Here is a 24373-nt window from a genome sequence, read left to right as displayed (position 1 = left end):
ATCGACTTCGTTAAGAATCGACTTCCAGCCCTTCCAAGCCTCGGTTTAAAGCTTTAAAACTTTTTTATTAAAGTATATAAAGTTAATTCTCTGTTTAGGAAATATTTAACTTTACAGATATTAATTTCCTCATGTTTTTAGATACTTTTTTAACTCAAAATGACTGATATATACAAATCCTTTATAAATAAATTAATGTTTAGAAGTAAGAAATATTACTAGTATTGTGAGAAAATTCGGTATAAAGATTATTTACTGTCGGTATTATATATTTATACACTCTGTAGTTTAGCAGTTTTAATAGCTTTATTATATATCTTATTTGTATTGATGAAAGTAAACAGTAATAAAGTACAGGGCCGTGTTTGTGTAGGTTTCAGTAGTGAAGGGAGGAAGGGTAGCTCCCGAATTGGGACAATTTAAATGAGGCAGTTTGGAACACAGCCGGGTTGCCATGATACGCAGTAAACAAAATGCGGCCGATAAAGTTACTGATCTGCAGATTCACCACAAACTCGCCAGAACCAGAACCGAGTCACAGCCTCCAGAACTGAGTTAAAGCCTTTAGAACCGAGTCACAGCCTCCAGAACAGAATTAGAGCCTCCAGAACCGAATTAGAGCCTCCAGAAACGATTTATAACCTCAAGAAGTGAGTTTAAGTCTCCAGAACCAGAACGGAGTTACAGCCTTCAGAACCAGAAGCAGGACTGAGTTACAGCCTCCAGAACCAGAACTGAGTCACAGCCTCTAGAAACAGTACCAAGTCATAGCCTCCAGAACTAAATTACAGACACCAGAACTGAGTGACAGCCTCCGGAACTGAGTCACAGCCTTCAGAACCAGAACCAAAACTGAGTTACAGCCACCAGAACCGAGTAACAGCTTTTAAGAAAGGGGTTACAGAATCCTAAAGCGAGTTACAGCCTTCAGAACTGGGTTACAGAATCCAGAACCGAGTTACAGCCTCTAGAAACGAGTTAAAGCAGCTGAACCCAGCTCTGCTGAGCCTGAGACCCACTCTGAACCCCAGAACCAGGTCCAGTTAACTTGGAGCGATGTCTCTCACCAGACTGTGGGACAAGAAGGCGGAGAAGAACGGTGTTCTCCGGACGGTGTTCTCTGTTACTGGTGACCAGTACACTGGAGAGTGGCTGCAGAACCGCAAACATGGTACCAAGATCCACAACATTCTCCTTATGGTTCTGCTCTATTTGCACTATTGAACTAACTATATGCATTACTAAACTTTATACCCACTACTGAACTAACTATACATTGTACTGAACTAACTAACACACTACTAAACTAAGTCTGCACACACTGAACTAACTCTATACAAAAAATACTGAACTAACTATACAGACTACTAAAATATCTGTGCACACATTAACTAACTATACGCATTACTAAACTTTATACACACTGCTGAACTTACACTATGCATTACTGAACTCTACACACTACAGATCTATTTCTATGCACTCTGCTAAATTAAATATACATATACTGAACTGTACAGGATACTGAGTTATATGTGTTATGGTGAGTGCTAAGGGTGCCGATTGCTCTACTGTGTGCAGGTAAGGGAACTCAGGTGTGGAAAAGGGCAGGTGTGGTTTATGATGGTGAGTGGAGGTTTGGGAAGCGGGATGGTTTCGGCACTTTGAGCAAACAGTCGCCACCCTCTAACAACTACGAGGTGATTTACTCAGGAGAATGGAAAAACGACAAGAAGGAGGTGAGTCTACTGGGAGGGCCCTAACTTTTATAGGCTGAATGGGGAGGGTTAAAATGCTGAATGGGTGGAGCCAAACAGCTGAAGGGCTGAATTGGTGGGGCTAAACTTCTGAAGAGCTGAATGAGTGGGGCTAAACCTCTGAAAAGCAGAATGGTTGGAGCTAAACTTTTGGAGGACTAAATGGGTGTGACTAAATGTGTTTGTGTGTTTAGGGTTTTGGAATGGAGGTCTACAGCCCCAGCTCATTGTATGAGGGTCAGTGGGTGGAGCATGAGAGAAGTGGCTCAGGCAGGATGTTCTACCCCAATGGAGATGTTTATGAGGGGGAGTGGCTGAAGGACAAACCACATGGACAGGGCGTCCTAACACTTGGTACTGACCACACACCCAGTTATATAAGCCTGTACCCCACCAATTAGAATAGTGCTAACCTCATGGCTAAATCCTCACATAATGGAATTATCAGTTCAACCTTAAATGGTGCAGAAGTTTTATTAGAACACTGTACAGGTGTCTCCTGCAGTTTTCTGTCAGTTATATGAGGTTGTTTTTGCCTTGTCTTACCAGCATATGCGGTACATCTCCTGAGGTTTCTTGGTCTTCCAGAGCTCATCTTGACATCCACAGTTCCCCTGAACTGCCCTAAATTCTTTAACAAAACTGTCCGTTCCACCTTAAATAATACAGCTGCTGTAGCAGCATTCAGACAGGTAGCTAATTTATTTATGTCTGTGTGTTGAAGCAAACGGGAACAGGTATGAAGGAAGCTGGAAAGACGGGAGGAAAAACGGACCCGGTTGCTTTTTCTACCTGGATAAAGGTCAGCTGTACGAGGGGTTCTGGGTGGACGACGTGGCGAAGTGTGGTACGATGTGCGATTTCGGACGAGAGCATGCAGCCACACCCACAGTTTATCCCATCCCTCAGGTAAAAATTACATTTAATATATTTACATATTTAGCTTATAGACTACAAAAAATATTGTTGGTGGCTGTGATCAAAATAGCTCCCTATTTACTATTTTCTCGGAGTGTCCTAAGAGCACCATAAACACTCCCATAATTGATTTATAGTACACATCGCTGTATAATACATGAGCTAAATGTGTCTCAAAATGTTAAGTTTCGGTCCCATCCAATCCATAGTCTGCTTTAAAGTCTCCACCCATTTAGCCTGCATCATATATGGATATATTTATTGAATTATAGGAACTTTAAACTTTCTAAGGCCCTAATTAGTCTTACTAAAGTTACTGCTTTATTACTCTACATGGTGGAGCTATAATCAAATAAATAGGGTTAATTCCATAATAACTGATATTTGATTATTTAGGAGTATTTTATTCTCTTCAGTAACACAGATGCTGTGAAGTATCGCAGCGAACTGTCTTGTGATATATCGAGTATAGCAAAATCACAGTATTGGGATAATATTGTATCGTGAGGTGCCCCGTGAATCAGACCTCTAATCAATACAAATATTCACATTAAGGTTCTTTAGAGGCGTGGTTTATCTCTAAAGAGTGCACATGTGTGAGGTCAGGTGTGCCCTCTCCTCAGGTGCAGCTGCAGGATGCTGAAAGTGTGTTACTGGAGGGAATTGCCGACTGTTCCAACATCGGAGAGCAACACCAGTACGACAAGAGCAGCCCAGAAACACCTGAGTGAAAACACACCTGCTCAACTCACAGTCAGAACCCCCCACCCCATGTCTGATTATCACACACTCTGAACTGAGAGACTGGAAGTTAAAACAGATTATAGCTGTATATAAACATAATTATAATTATGACTTTAAATGTGTGTTTATTGATGAAGGATTATGGGTAATGGTGGTTGTATTGTGGTGAAACTGCGGCAGTAAACACTAAAAGGTCAATATTAGAATTATTAAAAAAAGAATCAGTATATATTTTAGTTATTCTATTGCTGAGAAGCCAGAGAATCACTGCTCAGACATGGGTTTATGAGATTCAGTTTTATTGGATTAAAATGTTTATGAAGTTTATGACAAAAATGTTCCAGTTCTTATCCAGTAAACAATAAAATAATACAAACAGGCTCCACCTTCCTCCTCATGTAAACAGTTAATATTTGTGTCTTATTCTATTTGGTCATAAAATTAATATTCTGTAAACAGCCAGTGGAATCAATCTGCAGCCGTGCTAATTCCGCTAACTCAGACGGACACACTTTCACATTAAAACTGCTTCGGTCAGATTCTCCTTAAACACAGTTATTTAACTTAAGAAATTTATCCAAAATCTAAAAACCTGAACTTAAACACTATAAACATCATAGTTTTCCCTTAGCTAATCAGGCTAACTGTGAAATTAGCCCTCTGAGACCCGTTTTTCAACATAAAGGTTTCAGAAACTTTACCATTACTATAATGTAAACATTCATTTTCTGTAAAGTGCTCACCAGATCAACATTTAATTAAAACTGATATTAAACTGAAATATTTGTATATATTGAGAGGAGCAGAACACTGACATTGTTCTGATTATCTCTCTCTGATATCGAATCCAGTGTTTATGTAAACACTGTAAGAGAGGAGAGTGAGATGCTGTAAGGGGTAAATCATTATGTTCACGATGTCGTTATGCGGAATTAGGAGTGTATGTCATACAGTTAGCGCTTACCGCTTCGTTCAACACAGGCAGCTAATCAGTTCTGTTAGATCAGAGTCTGAATAAAAACTGTAAACTGAAGTGTCTTCATCAACAAATTGCTTCGATCTGCTCACATGATCAATAAACACAATGACACAACTGTAATCTAAAAACAGATAAATATTAAATAATAATGAGCTTATGATCGGACTGCAGTCACCGGACAGAATAACGTTACGGACAGTTTGTTTTAAGCGTTTAACAAGCATTTCATCGCATGCCACAATCAGACCCGCAGCCACGTTCACATTACAGGAATAATCAGACCTGATCACTGAGTGAAAATTTATCAGTTTCAGATCAACTTTACTTTATATCAATGTGGGTAATCAAATAATTGGGGAAAACTTCAGAGTAACAGGAGTTAGATAATAATCAGATTTCTATTTTTAAACCAGCCAATAAACTCACAGATACGTAAACTTTAAACCTTCTTAAGTGAATTACACGACTTATGTTAAAATAGACCTGCTTTACCCATATATATATATATATATATATATATATATATATATATATATATATATGTTGTAACAGTTTTTATGGGTTATTTGTGCTGATTTCCAGAATGTTTAGCAACATTAGTCTACCATCTTCTTCTGTAAAACATCAGATACTAAATTTGACGTGGCTAATTAATGAATCTGCAGAATAATCATGAATAATTGATTGAATTTTACTGCGCTGATTGTTTAATTCGTCATGCATAGTCATTCCGTGTTGTTTAGTCATTCTGGGCAGAATGACAATATATATTTTTGTGATATGTTTTATCATGATAGGATACCTTTTTACCATAAAGTCCTGGGACAGCAGGATGTAAACTGATCATTAAGTGATTCCTCAGGGGACAGAGGGCTTGCAAATGCCAACACCTGTATAAGTATTGAGATGTTATAAGTGTGGTTGTTTAAAAACTGATCCTAAAATTGGGTGCAGATGGATGGAAATACTCCATTGAAGCTAATATCACCATGATAGAGTGATGAAGAGCGGAGGCGTCTGGCTAGAATTGCCCGTGTAATAAACAGAGACTTGTGAAGTCACACCCACATTTACTGCAGGAGACTCCACTCACATATTCCACGGCTCAATGCAGCACTGTTTAGTGTCAATGGAGTATGCCAAAAGTCATGGGACACCATACTAGTTCTTCTCCCATGACTTTTGGCATGTAATACATATGATCAGACCTCAGTGAATCAGACAGAGATCAGTCAGAGTACGAAATCCTGAAATGTGAACGCAGCATTGGACACACACACACAAACAAACACACAGAGAGATAAAACACTACAAAGCATTTCATTAAATATCCACATGCAGGATCAGGATCAGTACAGCAGATCTGCTGCAGCGGGATTAGTTGTGCACTGTGATTGGCTGATGGCTTCAGGATAATGCCTCGGACAGTGTGTGTGCGTGCGTGTGTGTGTGTGTGGGGGTAGTCTTTCAAATCAATACTCCGATTAATTAAAGCTTCTAAAGCTGGTCTTCATAAAACAACACCAAACAACATCTAACGCTTCATAATAAAATAATTATTTCAAATGAAATCTAATAACCAATTAACTGAAGGTTGTTTAAATGTAGAGTCGTATCTCTCTGGTGCTGGATGCTGGTGTGGTGTGGACCATTGTGCTGGTGATCACAGGGGTGTTTGGTTTGCTCAGGTGTCTTAGACACCAGTACTGTGGTTGGTACTCAGGTGAGACAGCAGCTCTAGCAGCATTAGAACACCTACAGCAGGTAAACTGACCCCGCTGCAGCAGCGCCCCCCGCAGCCCACTCAACGCTACTGTGACGTGGGAGACTGCAGTACTGAGGCGTCCCCTCCCTGGTCCAGTTCGTTCTGGAGGTCCTCCAGCTCCTCTAGCTCCTGGAACTGCCGGTCGGTTTTGTGGCTGACCAGCGAGCGGTAGAAGTGGACGGCGAAGACGATGAAGACGAGGCCAAAGGGCACCATAATGGAGGTGGAGGTGATAGCAGCAGCGACCCCGGCAGGCATGGTGCCGTTCTTTTGGTTCCGCGGCCGGACGGGCAGGAACTTCACCCAGCACAGCAGCACCACCTCAGCCAGGAACAGCAGCGTGCCGATGACGGTGGAGAATGCCCAGGCCAGCTCGATGTACCGCTGCATTCGCTCATGTGGCGACTCAAGCACGGCATTCAGATTGTGGACATTACTGACCGCCTCAATGTTGGGCAGGATGCAGGTGCTGATCATCAGGGCGAACAGGTGAACAGCCACCAGCACGGTGGTGCAGGCGCTGAAGGCGATCAGAAGGCCAGGGGGGTAGTCGTGACTGGTGTCCAGCTGGACCTCCACCATCGCCACCTAAACACCAAACATTAAACATCCAACACCCAACAATAAATACCCCAACACCCAACACAAACATTAAACACCCCAATACTAAACACCATTCATTGAACACCTGACATAAAATACCCAAAACCCAGCAATAAATACCCAACTCTAAAAATCCAACACCCAACATTAAATACCCAACACCAAACACCCAACATTAAACAAATACCCAACACTAAAGTCCAAATACTAAACCCCCAACACTAAATAAATACCCAATCCTAAATCCCCCAACATTATATACACAACATGCAACACACTTAACACGTTTAAACACTTTAAAAAGTTAAACACCAAACACTACATACCAAACATTAAACAAACATTTAACATACCCCACTCTCCCACACACTGTTAGTGAGGAGTGTTTCAAATAAAGTGGCAAATGCATAGAAGCACAAGTGAGTGTTTTGTGTTTCTAATGAAACATAAAACCCATCTGCTAAAATCACAAAGAACCCATACAGAAGCTGTATATAGAGCGTGGAGTTAAATACAGAACCTGGTGTGGTTACTATAGATCTAGAACCCCACTGTCTGTGAGAGACAGAACTCTGGTATCGGTTCTGCGGTTCTGCTCACCATGGCGAACCCGGACAGCAGGGCGGAGGTTCGGCTGGACGCTTTGAGTTTGGCTCGGCTCAGGTAAAGCCTCCTCCAGGTGAGGGCCTGCAGGGAGCGGGCGCTGCTCATCTCCGCCACAGTCACACCGCGGTCCGCTCCGCGCGATTACACCGCTGCAGCTCTGCCACACCGCCCGCGAGGTCCCGCGTTGCACCGCGCTAAACTACACTTTCCGCAGTGCACCGCTGACTTAGAGCGCTAGAGCCCGCCTGCGTAAAAAAAATCACCATTATAAAACAAATAATATAACAGCGCGTTTACTCCCAATAACAGCATCAACAAAACAAATCAGCTAAAATAAACCAAAACATATTTTCCTTTAAAGGAATTTATTAAAACACTGTTAAATTATATTTATCAGATCAGTTCAGCGTGTGATTAAAGGTAAAGCTCCAGTAGATACATATACAGCATTTTAGTACTCAAGTACAGTAATGAAGTAAAAATAATACTCTAGTAGATACAGATACAGTATTTTAGTACCTAAGTACAGTATTTTGTTACTAAATTACAACTGTGAAGTAAAAATAATACTCCAGTAGATACTGATACAGCATTTTTATTTAAATACTTAATTATACTTTTTAAAATTAAAGGAATATTCTGGAGAAGTAGTTAGACAGTATTTAATGTAAGTCTTTAGTGTTTAGCTCTATTCACCCCCATTTATTCTAATCTGGCTCCCTCTAGCGGCTAATTACTTATATAAAGGAGGACAGGAAGTGGGCGGACTCTCCATAAGCAGGCCCGGCCCCTTCCGGCCCAAGCGCGTGACGCAATGTTTTGGTTTGTCTGTCCGTGACGTCACGGGCCACTACACGAAAAAGATGGTTCCTACTTTAGTTTAGAGTCTCACTCACGCGCACTGATACTCACGCGCACTGATACTCGCGCGCACGCGCAGGAACAGGCACAGGCGCGCGCAGTGAGCGGGTGAGCGCGTGAGGGGTGAGATGGAGGAGTGATCGGGAGTGATCAGCGCTGCGGGATGGAGGCGCGCGAGGAGCCCGGCCGCAGGCTGGTGTGTATCCGGGGATCCGCGAGGAGGGTGTGTGTGTTTGTATGTGTGTGTGTGTGTGTGGCCTGCAAGTCGCGTGCACGCGCGGGGTCTCGATGTAAACAAACAAAAACGCGGTACGACCTCCCTACAAAAAGCAGCAGCGCGCGCACACGCTCCAAGCTCGTGCAGAACACGCGCGTGCAGAAGTTGCAGCTGTGCTCAAGCTCCTGCACGCTGCGATTCTCTCGGTTCTTCTGGGTTTAATGTTGCACGCGCTCTGCAGGGCCTGCCTGTGCAGCCGTGCTTAACTGCACGCGCATCGCGTTACTGAGAGTACACTGTTACATCATCAATATCATTATTAACTTTATTATTAACACTAATAACACAAATAACAATACAACATGCATTCAGAGTGGGGGATTGATATGAACTCTTTCAGAGTGGAGGTTTGAGAGGTGAACTTGTCCAGATGGGGTGTTTGCGAGGTGAACCTTTTTAGAGTGGGGGTTTGAGAGGTAAACCCATTCAGAATGAGGGTTTGTTTGAGATTAACACGTTCAAAGTGGGGGTTTGATTCAGATGAAATAGTTAAGAGTGAGGGTTTTAGTGATGAACCCGTTCAGAGTGGGGTTTGTTTGAGATAAACTTATTCAGAGTGGGGGCTTGAGATGAACCTGATCAGAATGAGGGTTTGATAGATATGAACCCATTCAGAGTGGTAGTTTGGGATGAACTTGATTAGGGTCGGAGTTTTAGATTAACTGCTTCAAAGTGGGGGTTTTAGGTGAATTTGTTTAAAGTGGGGGTTTAATTGAGATGAACTTCTTAGGAGTGGGGGTTTGTTTGAGATAAATCCATTCAGAGTAGGGGTTTGTTTGAAACAAACACGTTCAGGTTTGTTTTAAATTAACAGATTCAAAATGCTGGTTTGAGAATAACTTGTTTATAGTGGAGGTTTGGGATGATCAGATTCAGATTAGGGGTTTGGGATGAACAGATTCAGAGTTTGGGGTTTGAGATGAACTTGTGTATGTATTTGTGGGCGTGTCCTCTCCCGTAGCGCTCCATGTGCAGGAGGATGTACGATGAAGAGGAGGATTTATCAGACGTGGAAGACATTGCCAACATCAGAGGCTTTGATCTGGAGGATAAACTGTGCAGCGACCACTACAGCAGCAATTTCATACACTATATGGAGGGCAAAGGTAATGTCTTTACTGAAGTGTGTGTTTATAAAAGTGTTAATAAAAGTGTGTTTACTTACATTAAGTAAATGTGGGATTACAGAACTGCATGTTTATGGGAGTTTGATAAGAGAAGTGTGTGTTTAGGCAAGTGTTTGGTTAGAAAATTGTGTGTTTGTGTAAGTGTGTGATTAGAGAAGTGTGTGTTTAAGAATTAGTGTGTTTATGGAAGTGCATTTTTATGGAAGTGCTGGTTTACGGAAGTGCGTAATTACAGACGTGCATATGCACGGATGTGCATGTTTTATTTCCAAACAGATTTCACATACGAGTATGTTCAGAGAGAAGCCCTGCGAGTCCCCCTGGTGTTCAAATCCAAAGAGGGGCTGGGAATCAGGTAACACACCTCACCTGAACAGAACTTCTCCTACTGTCCACACCCCCTGTCTGACTGTCCTCTTGCTCTGTTTCAGAATGCCTGAGCCAGAGTTCACCGTCAGCGAAATTAAAGGACTCGTTGGTAAGCGTGACAATACTACTGCCGAAGGGGCCGGAAGTACATTTACCTCAGTACAGTGTGTGGTGTTACTCTGCTCACAGCGCTGACAGTGGAGGATGATAATATAGTTCCAACTTTACATTATGTGTAAAAATCAGTGCTATGTTAATGATTATTCCACCTGTTATCCGCCTGTGGCCTTTCTGACTCTGAACTCTGGGGATGAGGGTGACAAACTGCAGCCTGTCATGATGCTTTTGTGTATGTGTACACGTGTCTGTGTGTAGGAAGTCGGCGGACGGTGGACGTGATGGATGTCAGTACGCAGAAAGGCTCAGAGATGAGCATGTCGCAGTTTGTTCGTTATTACGAAACTCCAGAGGAAGAGAGAGACAAACTGTTTAATGTGATCAGCCTGGAGTTCAGCCACACCAAACTTGAGAACCTGATCCAGAGACCCGCTGTGGTACCGATTTACTGATTCACTTATTCACTTATTCACCGGTTCACTTGTTCACAGATTCACTTATTCACTGATGTACTTATTTACTGATTCGCCAATTCACTGATTCTCTTATTTACAGATTAATTTTAGAATACGAAATTGTATTAGGTCTGCAGTGCGTGTAGTGTTTTTTTTTGTGTTTGTGAAGTGTGTGTTGTGTTTTTGTAGGTAAGGGCAGTATGATAATGATTGTATAGAATATTAATAAAGTTATTGTAGATATAGTCAGTGCCTAAAGAATACTGAGCATCTCACTACAAATGGGGTATTTAAAGTTTAATTAGCAGCTATTAAGAATCTGCTGCTACTGGTAAATCTTGACTGTGTTAGACTATGGTGATTAATATGATCTATAATGTAAATGTGTTATTAAATTTAGTAAGATAGAAATATCTCTGGTTTCTGCAGGTGGATCTGGTGGACTGGGTGGACAACATGTGGCCTCTTCACCTGAAACAGCGCCAAACTGAGGCCACTAACGTCATCTCTGAGATGAAATACCCCAAAGTCCAGCGGTGAGACCCCTCACTACACACTACTGAGCTCTACTGAACTCAAACAACACACTACTAAATTTTATACAGACACTACTGAACACTATTACACACCACTGGACTCTTCAGAGACTCTACACAGACCCTCTCTCTCACTCTCGCTCACCCTGTGTAGGTACTGTTTGATGAGTGTTAAGGGATGCTACACTGATTTCCACATCGATTTCGGCGGAACGTCAGTGTGGTACCACGTCTTCAGAGGAGAGAAGGTGAGTGTGGAAGGTTCTGGATGGTTCTGTTTCAGCTGTACTGAGGGTTCATCAGAACCAGGTGTGACTGCCTCTGTAACCCCGCCCCCTCACCTCCTGCAGGTGTTTTGGTTGATCCCACCCACCCCTTGTAATCTGGACCTGTATGAGCAGTGGGTTCTGTCTGGGAAGCAGAGCGACGTGTTTCTGGGCGATCAGGCCGACGGCTGCCAGCGAATTGTCCTCAAACAGGGGCACACCTTCTTCATCCCATCAGGCCAGTACTCTAATACACACATAAAAACACTCTATTACACACATAATAACACATAATAACACTATTACACATGTAAACAGTACTGTTCTAATCCTAGTTACCTCAGCAGTGCTATTCCAATCATAGATTTAATTCAGCAGTGCTATTATAATCATACAGTTACCTCAGCAGTGATATTCCAATCAAAAATTTGCCTTAGGAGTGCTATTCTAATCATACATTAAACATAATAAATTGTGCAGGGTGGATCCACGCTGTGTACACTCCGGAGGATGCGCTGGTGTTTGGTGGGAATCTGCTGCACAGCTTTAACATCCCCATGCAGCTCCACGTCTACGACATTGAGAACCGCACTAAAGTAAACCTTACCACATGCTTCCTCTACACTGATGATGTTGTTGATGTAATCGTTGTCATACTATGGTTGTGATATTATGATGGTGGTAGTGATGTGATAGTTGTGATTCTGAAGATGTTGGTGTCTCTCAGGTCCACTCTAAGTTCCGTTACCCATTCTTCTACGAGATGTGCTGGTACGTTCTGGAGAGATACGTGCAGTGTCTCACCAACCAGTCCTACCTCACCCTGGAGTTCAAGACAGATGTTAGACTGACTGGTGAGTGAGTGAAAGTGATGTGCATTGTGGGTAATGTAGTGTTTTAGGTGTAGAACTGTAATCTCTGTTTTTCAGGTTCAGAGTCTCTGCACTGCAGTCCTGTCTCTGAACTGCGGGCAGATGTGGGCGAGTCCAGTGAGGTGCTAATGGAGACTGAGCGGTCACTTCAGTCCAGTCCGAACACACACCATACACATTCCACACACTCTGCAACCTCCTCATCACAACCTACACACCCACCACACACAGTAAGATTTTCGCTTAGTGACTCAGAGGACAGCAGTAAATCAGTGATGGTGGACTCTACAACTGCAGGGGACCCTAAACTCATTGAAAACCCTAAAGCTAGTGGGGACCCTAAAGCCAGTGGGGACTCTAAAGCTGTTGGGGACCCTAAAGCCAGGGCGGACTCTAAAGCTGTGGTGTATTCTAAAGCTGTGGTGGACCCTAAAGTCATGGCAAACTCTAAAGCCCTTGGGGACTCTAAAGCTGTGGCGGACTTTAAAGCTGTTGGGAACTCTACAGCTGTTGAGGACCCTAAAGCCGCTGGGTGCCCTGAAGCTAATGGGGACCCTAAAGCCAATGGGGACCCTAAAGCCAATTGGGACTCTGAAACTATTGGGGACCCTAAAGCCGTTGGGGATCCTAAAGTCAATGGGGACTCTAAAGCCGTTGGGGACCCTAAAGCCAATGGAGAACCTAACGCCATTGGGGACTCTAAAGCCAATGGGGACTCTAAAGCCGTCGGGGACCCTAAAACCAATGGGGACCCTAAAGCCAATGGGGACCCTAAAGATGTGGCATCCGGATGGACTTACCTGACAGAGTTTGAGCTGAACGGTCTGCACGCGCTGGTGGAGAAACTGGAGTCGCTGCCGGAGGGAAAACGCTGCGTTCCAAACGGGATAGAAAACCCCCAGGCTCTGCTGCAGCACATGAAGGTGATCTCTAATGTCTGTTTGTGTAGCGGCATTATAGAGCGCCACCTATGCTTCATGTTGTGTATTACAGTCGGTCAGAAAGAGTGTGTGAATGTGTATTGTCGTGTGTTTGTGTGTGTAGGCGGTGCTAAAGGAACATGCAGATGATGACCCCCAGCTGGCTGTCACAGGAACACCTATCGTTTGCTGCCCCAAGAAATCCATTAAGGTAAAATTCTGATGCATATTCTTATATTCGTCATACCTGTGTTATATTTATTATTTATATTTTCTCTATTTTCCTTGTTTGTAAAAGCTGCGTCCCCCAGCCCGCCCCCGGTCACGGGTGAGTGTGTGTAGTGGGTCGGGTGTAAGTGCAGCGCGGAGTGCGGCGGCACGACGGAGGCGGACACGGTGTAGGCAGTGTGCAGCATGTGTGCGGACTGAGTGCGGGCAGTGCCACTTCTGTAAAGACATGAGAAAGTTTGGCGGGCCGGGAAGGATGAAGCAGACCTGCATCCTCAGACAGTGCATCGCTGTGAGTACGACACCCCCCCACTGATCACTCCTCACTGATCATTCCACACTAATCCCCCCACACTAAACTCACTGTGTTTGTGTATTCCACAGCCTATGCTGCCTCACACAGCGGTGTGTGCAGTGTGTGGGGAGGCAGGAAAGGAGGAAACAGTGGAGTCAGACCTAGAGAAGTTTGGGCTGATGCTGATGGAGTGCTCCATCTGTAATGAGATCATCCACCCAGCCTGCCTGAAGGTCAGTCAATGGATGGTGTTTGTGGACGTTGTCAAGTGCGTGGTGTCGATGGGTGTTTTAGGTGGGTAATGTTTGTGGCTGTGGGCAGTGCCAGTGGGTGGTGTTGGAGAGTAATGTCGTGGGTGGTCTTTGTGGGCGGTGCTGGTGGGTGGTGTAAGTGGGTGGAGTTGGACGGTGTGTTTCTCTTTGTGCAGGAAGCGGGCGGGGTGGTGAATGAGGAGCTACCAAACAGCTGGGAGTGTCCCAAATGCAACCATGCAGGAAAAGCTGGAAAAGTAAGTACCGTACTGAACTTTTACGTTGTGGTGACGACCAGAAGTGTTCTGTTAAACCCGCTCTGTTAGTGTTTGATTCGTAACAAAGTTTCTTTTCTCCCTATAAAGCAGAAAAGGGGTCCGGGCTTTAAATTTGCACCTACCCTCCCAGGTTCTGTAGCCAAGCCCCGCCCCCAACCGGACCTGACAGACAAACTGGATATTAACCGAACTACAGAAATTACCTGTGACTCACTCGCTGATTCCTCAGCATTAAATCAGAAAACAGAGCCAGAGGACACGCCCATTAGCAAGCCTGACGATGCCAATCAGAAACCCCTCCCCTTTCTGGGGTCATCACCTGTGCTGAAGCCCAAAGTGGAGGAGGAGGAGGAGGTGCCTGTGAACAGGAAGAGGAGGTGCTGTAAGGACTCAGAGCCCAGGAGAAAGAAGGTCTGCTGAACCAATACACAAACACACACACAAACATTCACACACACTGTTAGAGTAGTTAATGTTAAGGTGTGGGAGGAGCATCTGTATAAAGAGGCAGTCTATTAGGAGAGCTGACCCTATACTGTCTGACCCCCAGAAGAAGACCAAACCGGCCAAGCGAGTTAAGAGAGAGAGTGGGAAGGAGGAGAGGCCAATCAAGGAGGAGCAAAGTGATGAAGACATCGGCCAGAAAAACGTGGAGCACAGAGATGAAGATGCAGTGAAAAACAGGTTTGGAGGAGGAGGAGCTAGAGTTAACCACACCTCCATTTCTCCAAACAGGACGTCAGCATCGCACGATAACAGCCAATCCTGTGGCGAGGAGGATGCTGACAGACAACTTAAGCCCAGGAGCAAACGGCTGAAGCAGGAATTCCAGAAGGCCGAGGGGAGGTGGGGCCAGTACGGAGTGCTGTCTGGAAACGGTTGCCTGGGCGACTGGCTTGGACCCAAGGAGGAACCAGAGGGGGAGGAGCCTCCAGCAAATAAGGGTCCGCCTTCAGCTGCCACCACCTCCTTACACCAGCCCAACTGCGCTCAGGTGGAACGGCATGTCATCAGGCCGCCGCCCATCTGCCCCCCACCGGACCGCCTTCCACTGAATGATGGCCGGAGCCACGTGATTGGCAGGGAGGAGTGGATGGGTGTGTTCAGTTACCTGCAGTACAGCGAGCTGTGTATGTGTATGCGCGTCTGCAGGACCTGGAACAGGTGGTAAGTCTCACACACACACACACACACACTAGTCAATATATACACTCCTTATTCTATATATACACCCTATACTCACTGTATATTACTCTATATACACTATACACACACACACACACACACACACTACTCATCACTCAACATCACTCACTACACTGTACTATTTTCTCTCTATCTTTCTTTCTCTCTCTCTCTCACTCTGTCTGTCTGTCTGTCAGGTGTTGTGATAAGAGTCTGTGGAGGTGGATTGATCTGAGCCGCTGTAAGTCTATCAGTCCCCTGATGTTGAGTGGAGTGATCCGCCGGCAGCCCGTTTCCCTCAACCTCAGTTGGACCAACATCTCCAAGAAGCAGCTCAGCTGGCTAATCACCCGCCTTCCAGGTGGGTACAGCACTGCTCTGTACTAAACTCTAACCCCACTCATTGTACTGTATTGCTGCACTATATTCTAACACCCCCTGTACTATACTTTAACCCCTCCAACTGCACTGTACTTTTCTTTTAACACCACACATCTATACTCTAGCAGCACCCACTTCACTGTACTATATTCTAACATCACTTACTATACTGTGCTATACTCTTAACACCTTTTATTGTACAATACAGTAACACTATATCATAGTATATTCTAACATACTGACTGCTTTGTACTCCAGCAACATTCTCTTTATTGTACTGTGCTATACTCTACCCCCACTCATTACACTATATAGCATCCCACACTTTACTGTAATATACTGCACTGTACTGCAGCTTCACCTAAGTGTGTATTGTGTATTTGTGTTAGGCCTGCGGGAGCTGCAGTTGGCTGGGTGTTCGTGGGCGGCGGTTTCGGCGCTGTGCTCCTCCTCCTGCCCAATGCTGCGGGCGCTGGACCTGCAGTGGGTGGAGGGGCTGAAAGACCAGCAGATCACTGACCTACTGACCCCGCCTTCAGACTACAGACCAGGTAACACACACACACACGACCCTGCTCTCAGACTACAGACCAGGTAACACACACACTCCTGACTCCCCTCTTGACTCCCCTTCTGGTGTGCAGGTCAGCAAGACTGCAGCAGTAAGCTCTGTAATGTGGAGGATCTGAATCTGGCTGGGCTGGACATCACGGACCACTCACTCCGCCTCCTCATCAAGCTTCTCCCCTCCCTGACCCGCCTGGACCTCAGCTACTGTAACCACATCACTGACCACAGCATCAACCTCCTCACTGCCGCTGGAACCAGCAGCCGAGACACCCTCACACACATCAACCTATCAGGTATACACACACACACACAAACACACACCAACCTGTCAGGTAAACACACACAGAAAAAGGGACAGACTCCACACTAGCTCCTGTGGGTTCAGAACGGGACATCACAACAGATCCTGAAGGTGGAATGTAGAAGTGTTACAGCTATATACCATTGTATGTAAATTGATCATGATGTATTACCTCAGGGGACTGTATGGGAACACTCACACCTGCTTAAATTGTGGCCAGTGTGCTCATGGTATGGCCACATGAATTATGGGAGTTAGATTTTGGTTTCATAGTGGGTGCAAATTATTCTCCTTTCACCCTGTTCTTCAATACTCACAGGACAGACCACCACAGAGCAGCTATTATTATTTGGGTGGTGGGTCATTATTCTTAGCACTGCAGTGATTAGCACTAATTAGCATGGTAGTAGTGTATGAGATGTTACTGTGTGTTATGCTGGTACGAGTGGATCAGATACAGCGGTGCTGCTGGAGTTTTTAAACACCTCAGTTTCACTGCTGCACTGAGAATAGTCCACCAACAGTGTCCTATGGGTCCTGAGTATTGAAGAACAGGGTGAAAGGAGAAGAATAATAAAGTATGCAGAGAAACAGATACAGAACTACAGTCTGTAATTATAATACAACTACAGAATGAATTACATGATAAAAAAAATAACAGATAACAGGTGTAGAAACATGCAGAGAATGTTTTTTTTTATAAGTATATAAATATATACACATACATACATGATAGGACTGGATAGTAACTAAAAATAAAGATCATAACCGTAACTGTAATCTGAATTAAGCTAACCTGGTGTGTGTCTGTGTGTGTTACAGTGTGTCACCGGGTGACGGACGTGTCTCTGGTGTATTTTAAACGCTGTGGCAACATCAGCTCCATCGACCTGCGCTCCTGCAGTCAGGTGACCCGGCAGGCCTGTGAGCGCTTCATCGCCGAGATGTCAGTCAGTGTTCAGTTCACCCTGACCGATGACAAACTGCTGACCAGGGTGAGCTAGCCTCCATTAGGTAACCCGACCCGGGCTGACCGCAGGGCGGGTGGTGGGGAATGAACTGCCCAGGGAGGCAGAACAAAGTCCTGCATTCTCCACCAATCTGCAGGACTGCCATGCGGAACCTAGTGTGTCCAGCAGGGGGAGCATCATCCACTTTTTTACATTTACTCACTGCAGATTTTCACTCTGCGTTTGGAAAACCACCTGACATCACTGGACACGGCCCGGGACTGTTCGGACTGTATGTGTTTATAGTAAACAGAACCTTGGCGCAGGTTGCGCTGCGGGACGTAAAAGTAATTTTTGTATCAGAAAGTTGTTTACATTGTTCTTTGTTTATGTGCATTTTTATCTGCACTCCTGAGCAGAGCAGAGTTTAGTTTAGTTCCAGCAGATTCCGCTCTGACGGTTTCTACCGTCCTTTAGACCCGATAGAACAGTCCAAACTCTCGGTTGTGTAAACTGCTCTGTTCCGTTAGACCTGGTGTGAATATCTGAGTAACATTTGCACAGTTTAACCCAAATAAATACCTTATTTTTCCTACACTGAGTTCTGCTCTCATTTCTCTTACTGTTACTGAAAACATCAGAACAACTAAACTGCCCTGTATTATTAAAAGAATTGGGATAGTGACTTACTGATTAGAATTAGGCTTCCACATTAAGGTGAGGATTTAACTGCATTTAGAAAGAAAAGAAAACGTTAGTGAAGCTAATATTACCTCCCACAGTGGACAGTGCTGTGCAGTGCGGGGTAATGATGGGGACAAGTGGCATCTGGCTAGAACTGTCGGTATGAGAAGAAATCACATTCACATTCAGTGCAGGAGACCCTGCCCAAATATCCCAATATGTATCTGCCAAAAAGCATAGGATACAATACTAGTTCCTGTCCCATGACTTTTGGCATGTCAGTATATAATAAGCCCAGTATTACTATTCCAGTTCATAAAATAAATAAATAAATAAAAACAGACGTTTCTGGAGTTTCATCTCATTTTATCCACCGAAGTCTTCCACTTTAACTTCTGTGCACAGTTTTCAAAAAAAAAAAAAAAAAAAAAAAAAAAAAAAAATCAGTAAAATGATTTAAAATAAAGAAGATAAACAAAAACAAAGATCTATTAAGAGTCTGTGGAAGAGTCTGATGTTCTTAAATGTGAGTTATGATCAGAATCACAGATCAGACGTATGCTGTAGATGTAACAGTATATTTAAGATGGATTTATGAATGTCTGCTTTAAATCAGTCATTAAATGTTCGGACAGTCGGGCCAATCAGTTCACAGCAGCGTTTATCGTCTCTGACCCGGCCGGGTTCCGCCCCACCAGTTCTGATCAGAAGTAGTCGGATGCTTTCCGGCGCTTGGGCAGCTGCAGCAGGTCATCGGTAATGGACGCTGGGTCGTGAGTGATGGGGGTCTTGGTCTTGCTGGGCGTGGGCGTTCCCGAGGGTGTGGCAGGGCCCCCGTGTGGCGTCTTGGCACCGAGACCGCGGTGTGAAGGTGACGGGGTGTAACTGGCCCTCAGAGCTTTATCCGTGTATTTACTGGACGATCGGTTGACCAGACGCTGCAATGCCGGAGACAGAGCCGCCGGACTCAGACCCTTCGGCGTCAAACTGCAACACAGCCACAGGACCAATACCAGCAGAACATTAGGAACACCTCATTGTAATCATATTCAGAAGTGTATAGTATGTAAGGTGTAATAGGTGTATGTGTGTGTTTGTCTGTGTTACCTGGCCAGGTTCTCTGTTACTTTGCGCAGGGCTTCTTGTTTATTGGCTCTGTTCTTTGCAGCAACTTCGTTCGCCATCTTCAGACCCAGACGCTCTCTCCTCCCGGGCTCAGGAATCTAGAACCGGAACAGAACCCACACAATGCTCAGAACATGATGAACTTCTAGAAAGTTCAGGGCATCAAGAAACAGTACACTGAAATCTCTCTTCACTAGTTTAAGTCATCAGATCACTGGAGAATGTTCCAGTGTGTGTGTGTATAGTGTACAGTGTGTGTAGTGTGTATGACCTTGAATGATGGGCCATGGCTCCTCTCTATGATTGGTGTTTCTGATCCGTCCAGTCGGAATGGAGTGGACTCGATCTCACCCCACGTCATCAGCGGAGACTCGGACACTCCTACAGAACCAGAACACCTTGATCAGTCCAGCACCAATTAGAACCTTCAAAAACCCATATCTCCTCTGGATTTACACCCAGATTCAACTTGTTGAGAACTTCAACAGCAAGTGTAAAAAGTGCCACGATCTGAACCAAGGCATCAGAATCTGGTCTAACTTAAAGGGGTTCTGATTTGATTCAGAACAATTACAGAAAGTTGAGTCTGTCTATCATCACCCATTAAACAACAGAAGAAGGTGTTGTGCTGAAATCAGTCTCCCCTTGGTGATGTGCAGGAGCATCACGCAACATTATAGGTATAACAAATTATAATGCTGGTGATTCTGTATCTACTGTAACTGTAGATTAACCCTTAACCCTTATTTATAAACACAAAAGGAACCTGAAAAGAATATGTTTCACTCATTTTGCTACAGGACAAACCTGCACTCAAAGGATGGACAATGTAACACACAAATGAAGTGTGTGTGACAAATGGACTGACCTGGTGCAGGTGACGGCGTTCCCTCGAACCCGTAGCCATTCACTTTGGGAGACTCGTGTGGGAGGAGCTCTTTACCATCTGGACCAACTTTCCCCAGCTTAAACTTAAAACAAACAAACAGGCAAGTGTACAAATCTATGGCACTCTGAGCAGAACTGTAATGTTCTAGACAATGACTTGTGAGAACATCTCCAGAACCAGATCATCAGGCAGGTCTTGTTGAGTGCTCCTCACTGATGCTCATGAAAGCTCTGCCCACCTCATAAGTTCCGGAGTAAAGGATCCAATGTAACATCAGTGAGGCTTACCTTGAGGGGGCTCTTGACTACAGCAGATTTGCCTCGCACATTATAACCTTACACCTCTGACGTTACGGCAGATCCTTCAGGTTCATAACTTGCGAGGCTAATCTACTGTAGTCTAGCACCCCCTACAGGTAAGTAGTGCATGTGTACATGGCTAATAAACACATGTAACTTAATTCTATTTTATATTTAAAAATAAAAAATTAACATTTAAACTGTAATGATTCTGTTCCTGAGAAGATCCCTAAAGGTACCTGTACTCAGGTAAGCGATGTGGGCGGGGTTACCTGTGCATTTAGAGCAGCAGCCTGTTGGATCTGGGATTTATTCAGAGCTTTACAGAACGGATCCACATCAAACCGAGTGTTCTTATACAGAACCTCCCGCGGCTTCTTAAACACAGCGTCGTCCTTTACACCTGCAGAGATATTAATAAGAGATATAATGAACAGGTAAGCCCTGTTTTATTCCACCATTACCATTACCTAATAAGGAACCGTATTAATATTTGGACTGAAATAAAGCTTAAACTGGGTACTGAACTAGGAAGAACTTGGCGATACGATACAAATCACGTTTTGAGTATGAGTACATTGGCATGGTATCAGCCCAATACCAATGCCAGTATCGGTATTAATGCATCCTTACAAGATAATATAATGTGATTGTTGTTAACCACTGTTAGTATTAGTGTAGAAATCTGCTGTTCATGAACACGGTGAGGGTAGAGTAAAGCTTCTTACCCTCGGGGTAATACATCAGAGCGTTCCTGGCTTTATATTCCCATGTCTCCACCCCCGCTTTTGTACACTCCAACGCCTGCTGCTCCGACGATGGCAGTGCAAGGTTCTCCTCGTGCCTCTGAGGAACAAAACAAATAATTTAATACTCACTGATGATTTAAAATGTTACTAAAGTTAAATAAAAGTTTGCAATCAACTTAGAAACACTGTTTTACAGTGAAACTACAGTTTTACTGCCTCCTTGTCTATGTTACTTCCTGGCTCTCTCCCTTTAGTTAGACTGTTATAGTCAGATCTGAGGTGATCAGACAATCAGGCTCTGATAATCTGATCACATTCTCTGTTCTCCAAAAATACAAATAACAGAAATGACCTTTCTCAGATTTACTGACTGCCCACCTATCCAGCTACTGCCACCACCTGCCACAGATCAGCCACCTACCCTCTCTATGCTACCTATAGTCAGACCTGTCACAGTTGTTAAATATAGCCATAGTTTTTTTTGCACAATGAATATCAAAACAAAAACAGGATAACACCTCATGCATCATCACAGACCTTCTTAAACTCCTCCTCCGCCTCGTACAGCCAGGCATTCTTCAACTTCTCTTTATCCTTAGCCAGATCCATGATCTGCTCAAACGAGGCGTTATCCTCACTTGTGTTCTTCGCTAAGAACCGATCCAGGGACGGGAGCTCCTTCTCCTCCTTACCACCATCTTTAGCTCCTAAACCACAACAATACAATTATTATTATTCTAAACCACAACAATACACAATATTATTACCATAACAATACACAATCATTATAGTTATTATAATTCCTACACCATAACAACTAATTACACAATTAATAATTCAATTCTCCTGATGGAGACACATTACTGATGTAGGAGATTTTTACTGATTATTCATTATTGATTACTGATGACTAACCGTTTTCTGAAGTTCTGGGTTTGGTGTGTGAGGTGGACGGTGATGCGGCGCGAGCGTCCGGCGTCTCAAACGTGGATGGAGTTACATCTGAACACAGTGCGCACACACACACACACATATACATTAAATACAAAATAATCAATCCCATAATTACATTTCAGAATAAAAGTTTTCACTCTCACTTTAATCTCCACACATATGCAGTCAGTAGCATGATACTACACCCTACACACACTGTGAGGGTGGAGTGTTTGGTGTGTGTGGTATATATTACTCACAGGGAACGTATGTGCGGGGGGTGTATTTGGCCATAGCTGTGCCATATTTGATGGCGATCTCACGCATGCGCTCCAGGTCTCCGAGCTCCTCTGCCTCCAGGTAATCCTTCTGCGCCTGCAGCTTCGACACATCTGGGAAAAAATCCCTCTGAATGATCTTTTCCAGATTCTGATCAAAACAGAGAAACACAGAAACAATGAAGATTTGTGAGGATTCGTGAGGAACAGTGAGGTCATGAGGATTCTCCAACTCGCTGCTCATAGTCTATTTCAGTATGTATTGAATATTATCCATATGTATTGAGTATTGCCAGTGCGTATTCCTCCCTCTGCAGTATGTACTGGCTGTTATCTCTGAGTATTGGTTGTTTCCAGTATGTATTACCCTTCATAATTGGTTGTTACATACATGAAGTGGTCATTACCTGCATGTATTTGTTGTAACCAGTATGTATTGACAGTTATGTGCTTGTGTTGGTAGTTTCCAGTATTTATTGACAGTTACCTGTGTGTATTAGTGCTACCTGTGTATATTAGTGTTACCTGAGTGTGTTCGTGTTACATGTGTGTATTAGAGTTAACGTTACCTGTATCTGTTAGAGTTAAGTGTGTATTACTGTTACCTGTATGTATTGCTCTTCTTGCAGAATGGTGCGCGGTTTCTCGGCGGCGCTGTTCTCCGGGTTCGCCGGTAAACTGACCACACCGGATCCGGGTTCCATCTCTCACCTTTACCTGAGAAACACCTGGTGAACTCGCTTTAAACCCGCGAGATAAAGCTTCTCTCTGCTTCTGGGCGGAGCTCTGCTCTAATCCCGGTACTCTGAAGTATAGTAGTGATTATAGCGGTAAGTATAATGATAAGTATTGTATAAGTTAGAGGGTAAATCCAGGATTTTCCTATCCAACCAAAAACATAAACAAACGGAGCTCTCACGCGCAACTTCCGGTCTGAGCTGCTCATTCCTTACGTGTATCCGGTCTATGCTCACTAGCGCCCCTGCTGACCAACCGATTCAACTACACCCGATATAAATAAGAATATATTCTACATTCATACACACTAAACAGTCAAAAATGATAAATGATAAAAGAGTAAAATACTCTTTTATAATAATAATAATAATAATAATAATAATAATAATAATAATAATAATAATAATAATTATTATTATTATTAAATGTGCTAATGGTTAATGTTTGAGAGTTATTTATGTGTCCACTCAGGCGGCTATATTTATATATATTTATGTTTTTAATAAAGAAATGTGTGAACCTTTACTACGTAATATTTGAACTGATCTGACTGTGGAAAACCTCATTCTACTACTTTCTTAAACTTTAAATAAAGTTTTCATTTCTTTGTGCTTTATAAAATAATTAAAAGGTTAAATGGAGTTCTGTATTGTATACTGTGGCTTGTTGCACATGCAGCTGTGGGCCGTTACTATTATTATTATTATTATTATTATTATTATTATTAAATGTGTTAATGGTTAATGTTTGAGAGTTATTTATGTGTCCACTCAGGCATATATTTATATATATTTATGTTTTTAATAAAGAAATGTGTGAACCTTTACTACGTAATATTTGAACTGATCTGACTGTGAAAAACTTCCATTCTACATTCTTAAACTTTAAATAAAGTTTTCATTTCTTTGTGCTTCATAAAATACATAAAATGTTAAATGGAGTTCTGTATTGTATGTGGCTTGTTGCACATGCAGCTGTGGGCCGTTAGGTGGCAGCATTGGAGTTCTAGTAACGTACTGTGACCCAAATTAAACCCTCAAAAATACAGAATATATTTAGAATTTATT

General features: G+C 43.5%; 4 protein-coding genes across 8 annotated transcripts; 2 read left to right on the top strand and 2 right to left on the bottom strand.

Moving 5' to 3' along the window:
* Positions 1 to 312: 312 nt before the first annotated feature.
* morn3 (MORN repeat containing 3) lies at positions 313 to 3530 on the top strand. Its single transcript, XM_007254980.4, has 5 exons — positions 313 to 1171; positions 1582 to 1739; positions 1952 to 2111; positions 2482 to 2666; positions 3299 to 3530. Exons 1-5 carry the CDS (start codon positions 1057 to 1059, stop codon positions 3404 to 3406), a joined length of 726 nt encoding a protein of 241 aa, XP_007255042.3. The 5' UTR covers positions 313 to 1056; the 3' UTR covers positions 3407 to 3530.
* Positions 3531 to 3701: 171 nt separating this feature from the next.
* Positions 3702 to 8371, bottom strand: orai1b (ORAI calcium release-activated calcium modulator 1b). Its single transcript, XM_007254979.4, has 3 exons — positions 8285 to 8371; positions 7367 to 7617; positions 3702 to 6751 (listed from the first exon to the last, which is right to left on the bottom strand). The coding sequence occupies exons 2-3, from the start codon at positions 7475 to 7477 to the stop codon at positions 6209 to 6211; spliced, it is 654 nt and encodes a 217-aa protein (XP_007255041.1). The 5' UTR covers positions 7478 to 7617; positions 8285 to 8371; the 3' UTR covers positions 3702 to 6208.
* LOC103030174 (lysine-specific demethylase 2B) lies at positions 8290 to 18206 on the top strand. 5 transcript variants are annotated; one of them, XM_049468987.1, is made up of 21 exons: positions 8290 to 8429; positions 9472 to 9616; positions 9914 to 9992; positions 10069 to 10115; positions 10382 to 10560; positions 11008 to 11114; positions 11269 to 11362; positions 11465 to 11618; positions 11861 to 11976; positions 12108 to 12234; positions 12310 to 13175; positions 13297 to 13383; positions 13471 to 13692; positions 13785 to 13928; positions 14123 to 14203; positions 14312 to 14635; positions 14775 to 15391; positions 15607 to 15770; positions 16180 to 16341; positions 16435 to 16653; positions 17484 to 18206. In XM_049468987.1, exons 1-21 carry the CDS (start codon positions 8397 to 8399, stop codon positions 17663 to 17665), a joined length of 4149 nt encoding a protein of 1382 aa, XP_049324944.1. In that variant the 5' UTR covers positions 8290 to 8396; the 3' UTR covers positions 17666 to 18206. The 5 variants fall into 5 exon arrangements, with proteins under 5 accessions (XP_049324944.1, XP_049324943.1, XP_049324941.1 ...); XM_049468984.1 differs by having other exon boundaries at positions 8376 to 8456; positions 14315 to 14635; XM_049468985.1 differs by having other exon boundaries at positions 8376 to 8456; positions 14778 to 15391.
* A 434-nt stretch (positions 18207 to 18640) lies between these two features.
* Positions 18641 to 23515, bottom strand: ess2 (ess-2 splicing factor homolog). The gene is made up of 10 exons (XM_007254978.4): positions 23174 to 23515; positions 22551 to 22719; positions 22273 to 22359; positions 21895 to 22064; positions 21337 to 21454; positions 20881 to 21011; positions 20289 to 20391; positions 19692 to 19801; positions 19403 to 19518; positions 18641 to 19282 (listed from the first exon to the last, which is right to left on the bottom strand). Exons 1-10 carry the CDS (start codon positions 23270 to 23272, stop codon positions 19000 to 19002), a joined length of 1386 nt encoding a protein of 461 aa, XP_007255040.3. The 5' UTR covers positions 23273 to 23515; the 3' UTR covers positions 18641 to 18999.
* Positions 23516 to 24373: the final 858 nt, after the last annotated feature.

Source organism: Astyanax mexicanus, chromosome 20, assembly GCF_023375975.1.
Source record: "Astyanax mexicanus isolate ESR-SI-001 chromosome 20, AstMex3_surface, whole genome shotgun sequence".
Classification (NCBI taxonomy): domain Eukaryota; kingdom Metazoa; phylum Chordata; class Actinopteri; order Characiformes; family Acestrorhamphidae; genus Astyanax; species Astyanax mexicanus.
The sequence above is the reverse complement of the archived record's forward strand: the minus strand, read 5'-3'. Positions and strand labels throughout refer to the sequence as shown.

Coding starts and splice junctions, on each gene's coding strand:
- ess2 (XM_007254978.4), bottom strand. CDS start 23,272: ATGGAACCCGGATCCGGTGTGGTCAGTTTACCGGCGAACCCGGAGAAC. Junction 21,012..21,336: donor TCTGATGTATTACCCCGAGG/GTAAGAAGCTTT, acceptor ATATCTCTGCAG/GTGTAAAGGACGACGCTGTG. Junction 20,392..20,880: donor CTGCTGCTCTAAATGCACAG/GTAACCCCGCCC, acceptor GTTTGTTTTAAG/TTTAAGCTGGGGAAAGTTGG.
- orai1b (XM_007254979.4), bottom strand. CDS start 7,477: ATGAGCAGCGCCCGCTCCCTGCAGGCCCTCACCTGGAGGAGGCTTTAC. Junction 6,752..7,366: donor TGCTGTCCGGGTTCGCCATG/GTGAGCAGAACC, acceptor TTTGGTGTTTAG/GTGGCGATGGTGGAGGTCCA.
- LOC103030174 (XM_049468983.1), top strand. CDS start 8,397: ATGGAGGCGCGCGAGGAGCCCGGCCGCAGGCTGGTGTGTATCCGGGGA. Junction 10,561..11,007: donor TGATCCAGAGACCCGCTGTG/GTACCGATTTAC, acceptor TGGTTTCTGCAG/GTGGATCTGGTGGACTGGGT. Junction 11,977..12,107: donor ACATTGAGAACCGCACTAAA/GTAAACCTTACC, acceptor GGTGTCTCTCAG/GTCCACTCTAAGTTCCGTTA.
- morn3 (XM_007254980.4), top strand. CDS start 1,057: ATGTCTCTCACCAGACTGTGGGACAAGAAGGCGGAGAAGAACGGTGTT. Junction 1,172..1,581: donor GCTGCAGAACCGCAAACATG/GTACCAAGATCC, acceptor TACTGTGTGCAG/GTAAGGGAACTCAGGTGTGG. Junction 2,112..2,481: donor ACAGGGCGTCCTAACACTTG/GTACTGACCACA, acceptor TGTGTGTTGAAG/CAAACGGGAACAGGTATGAA.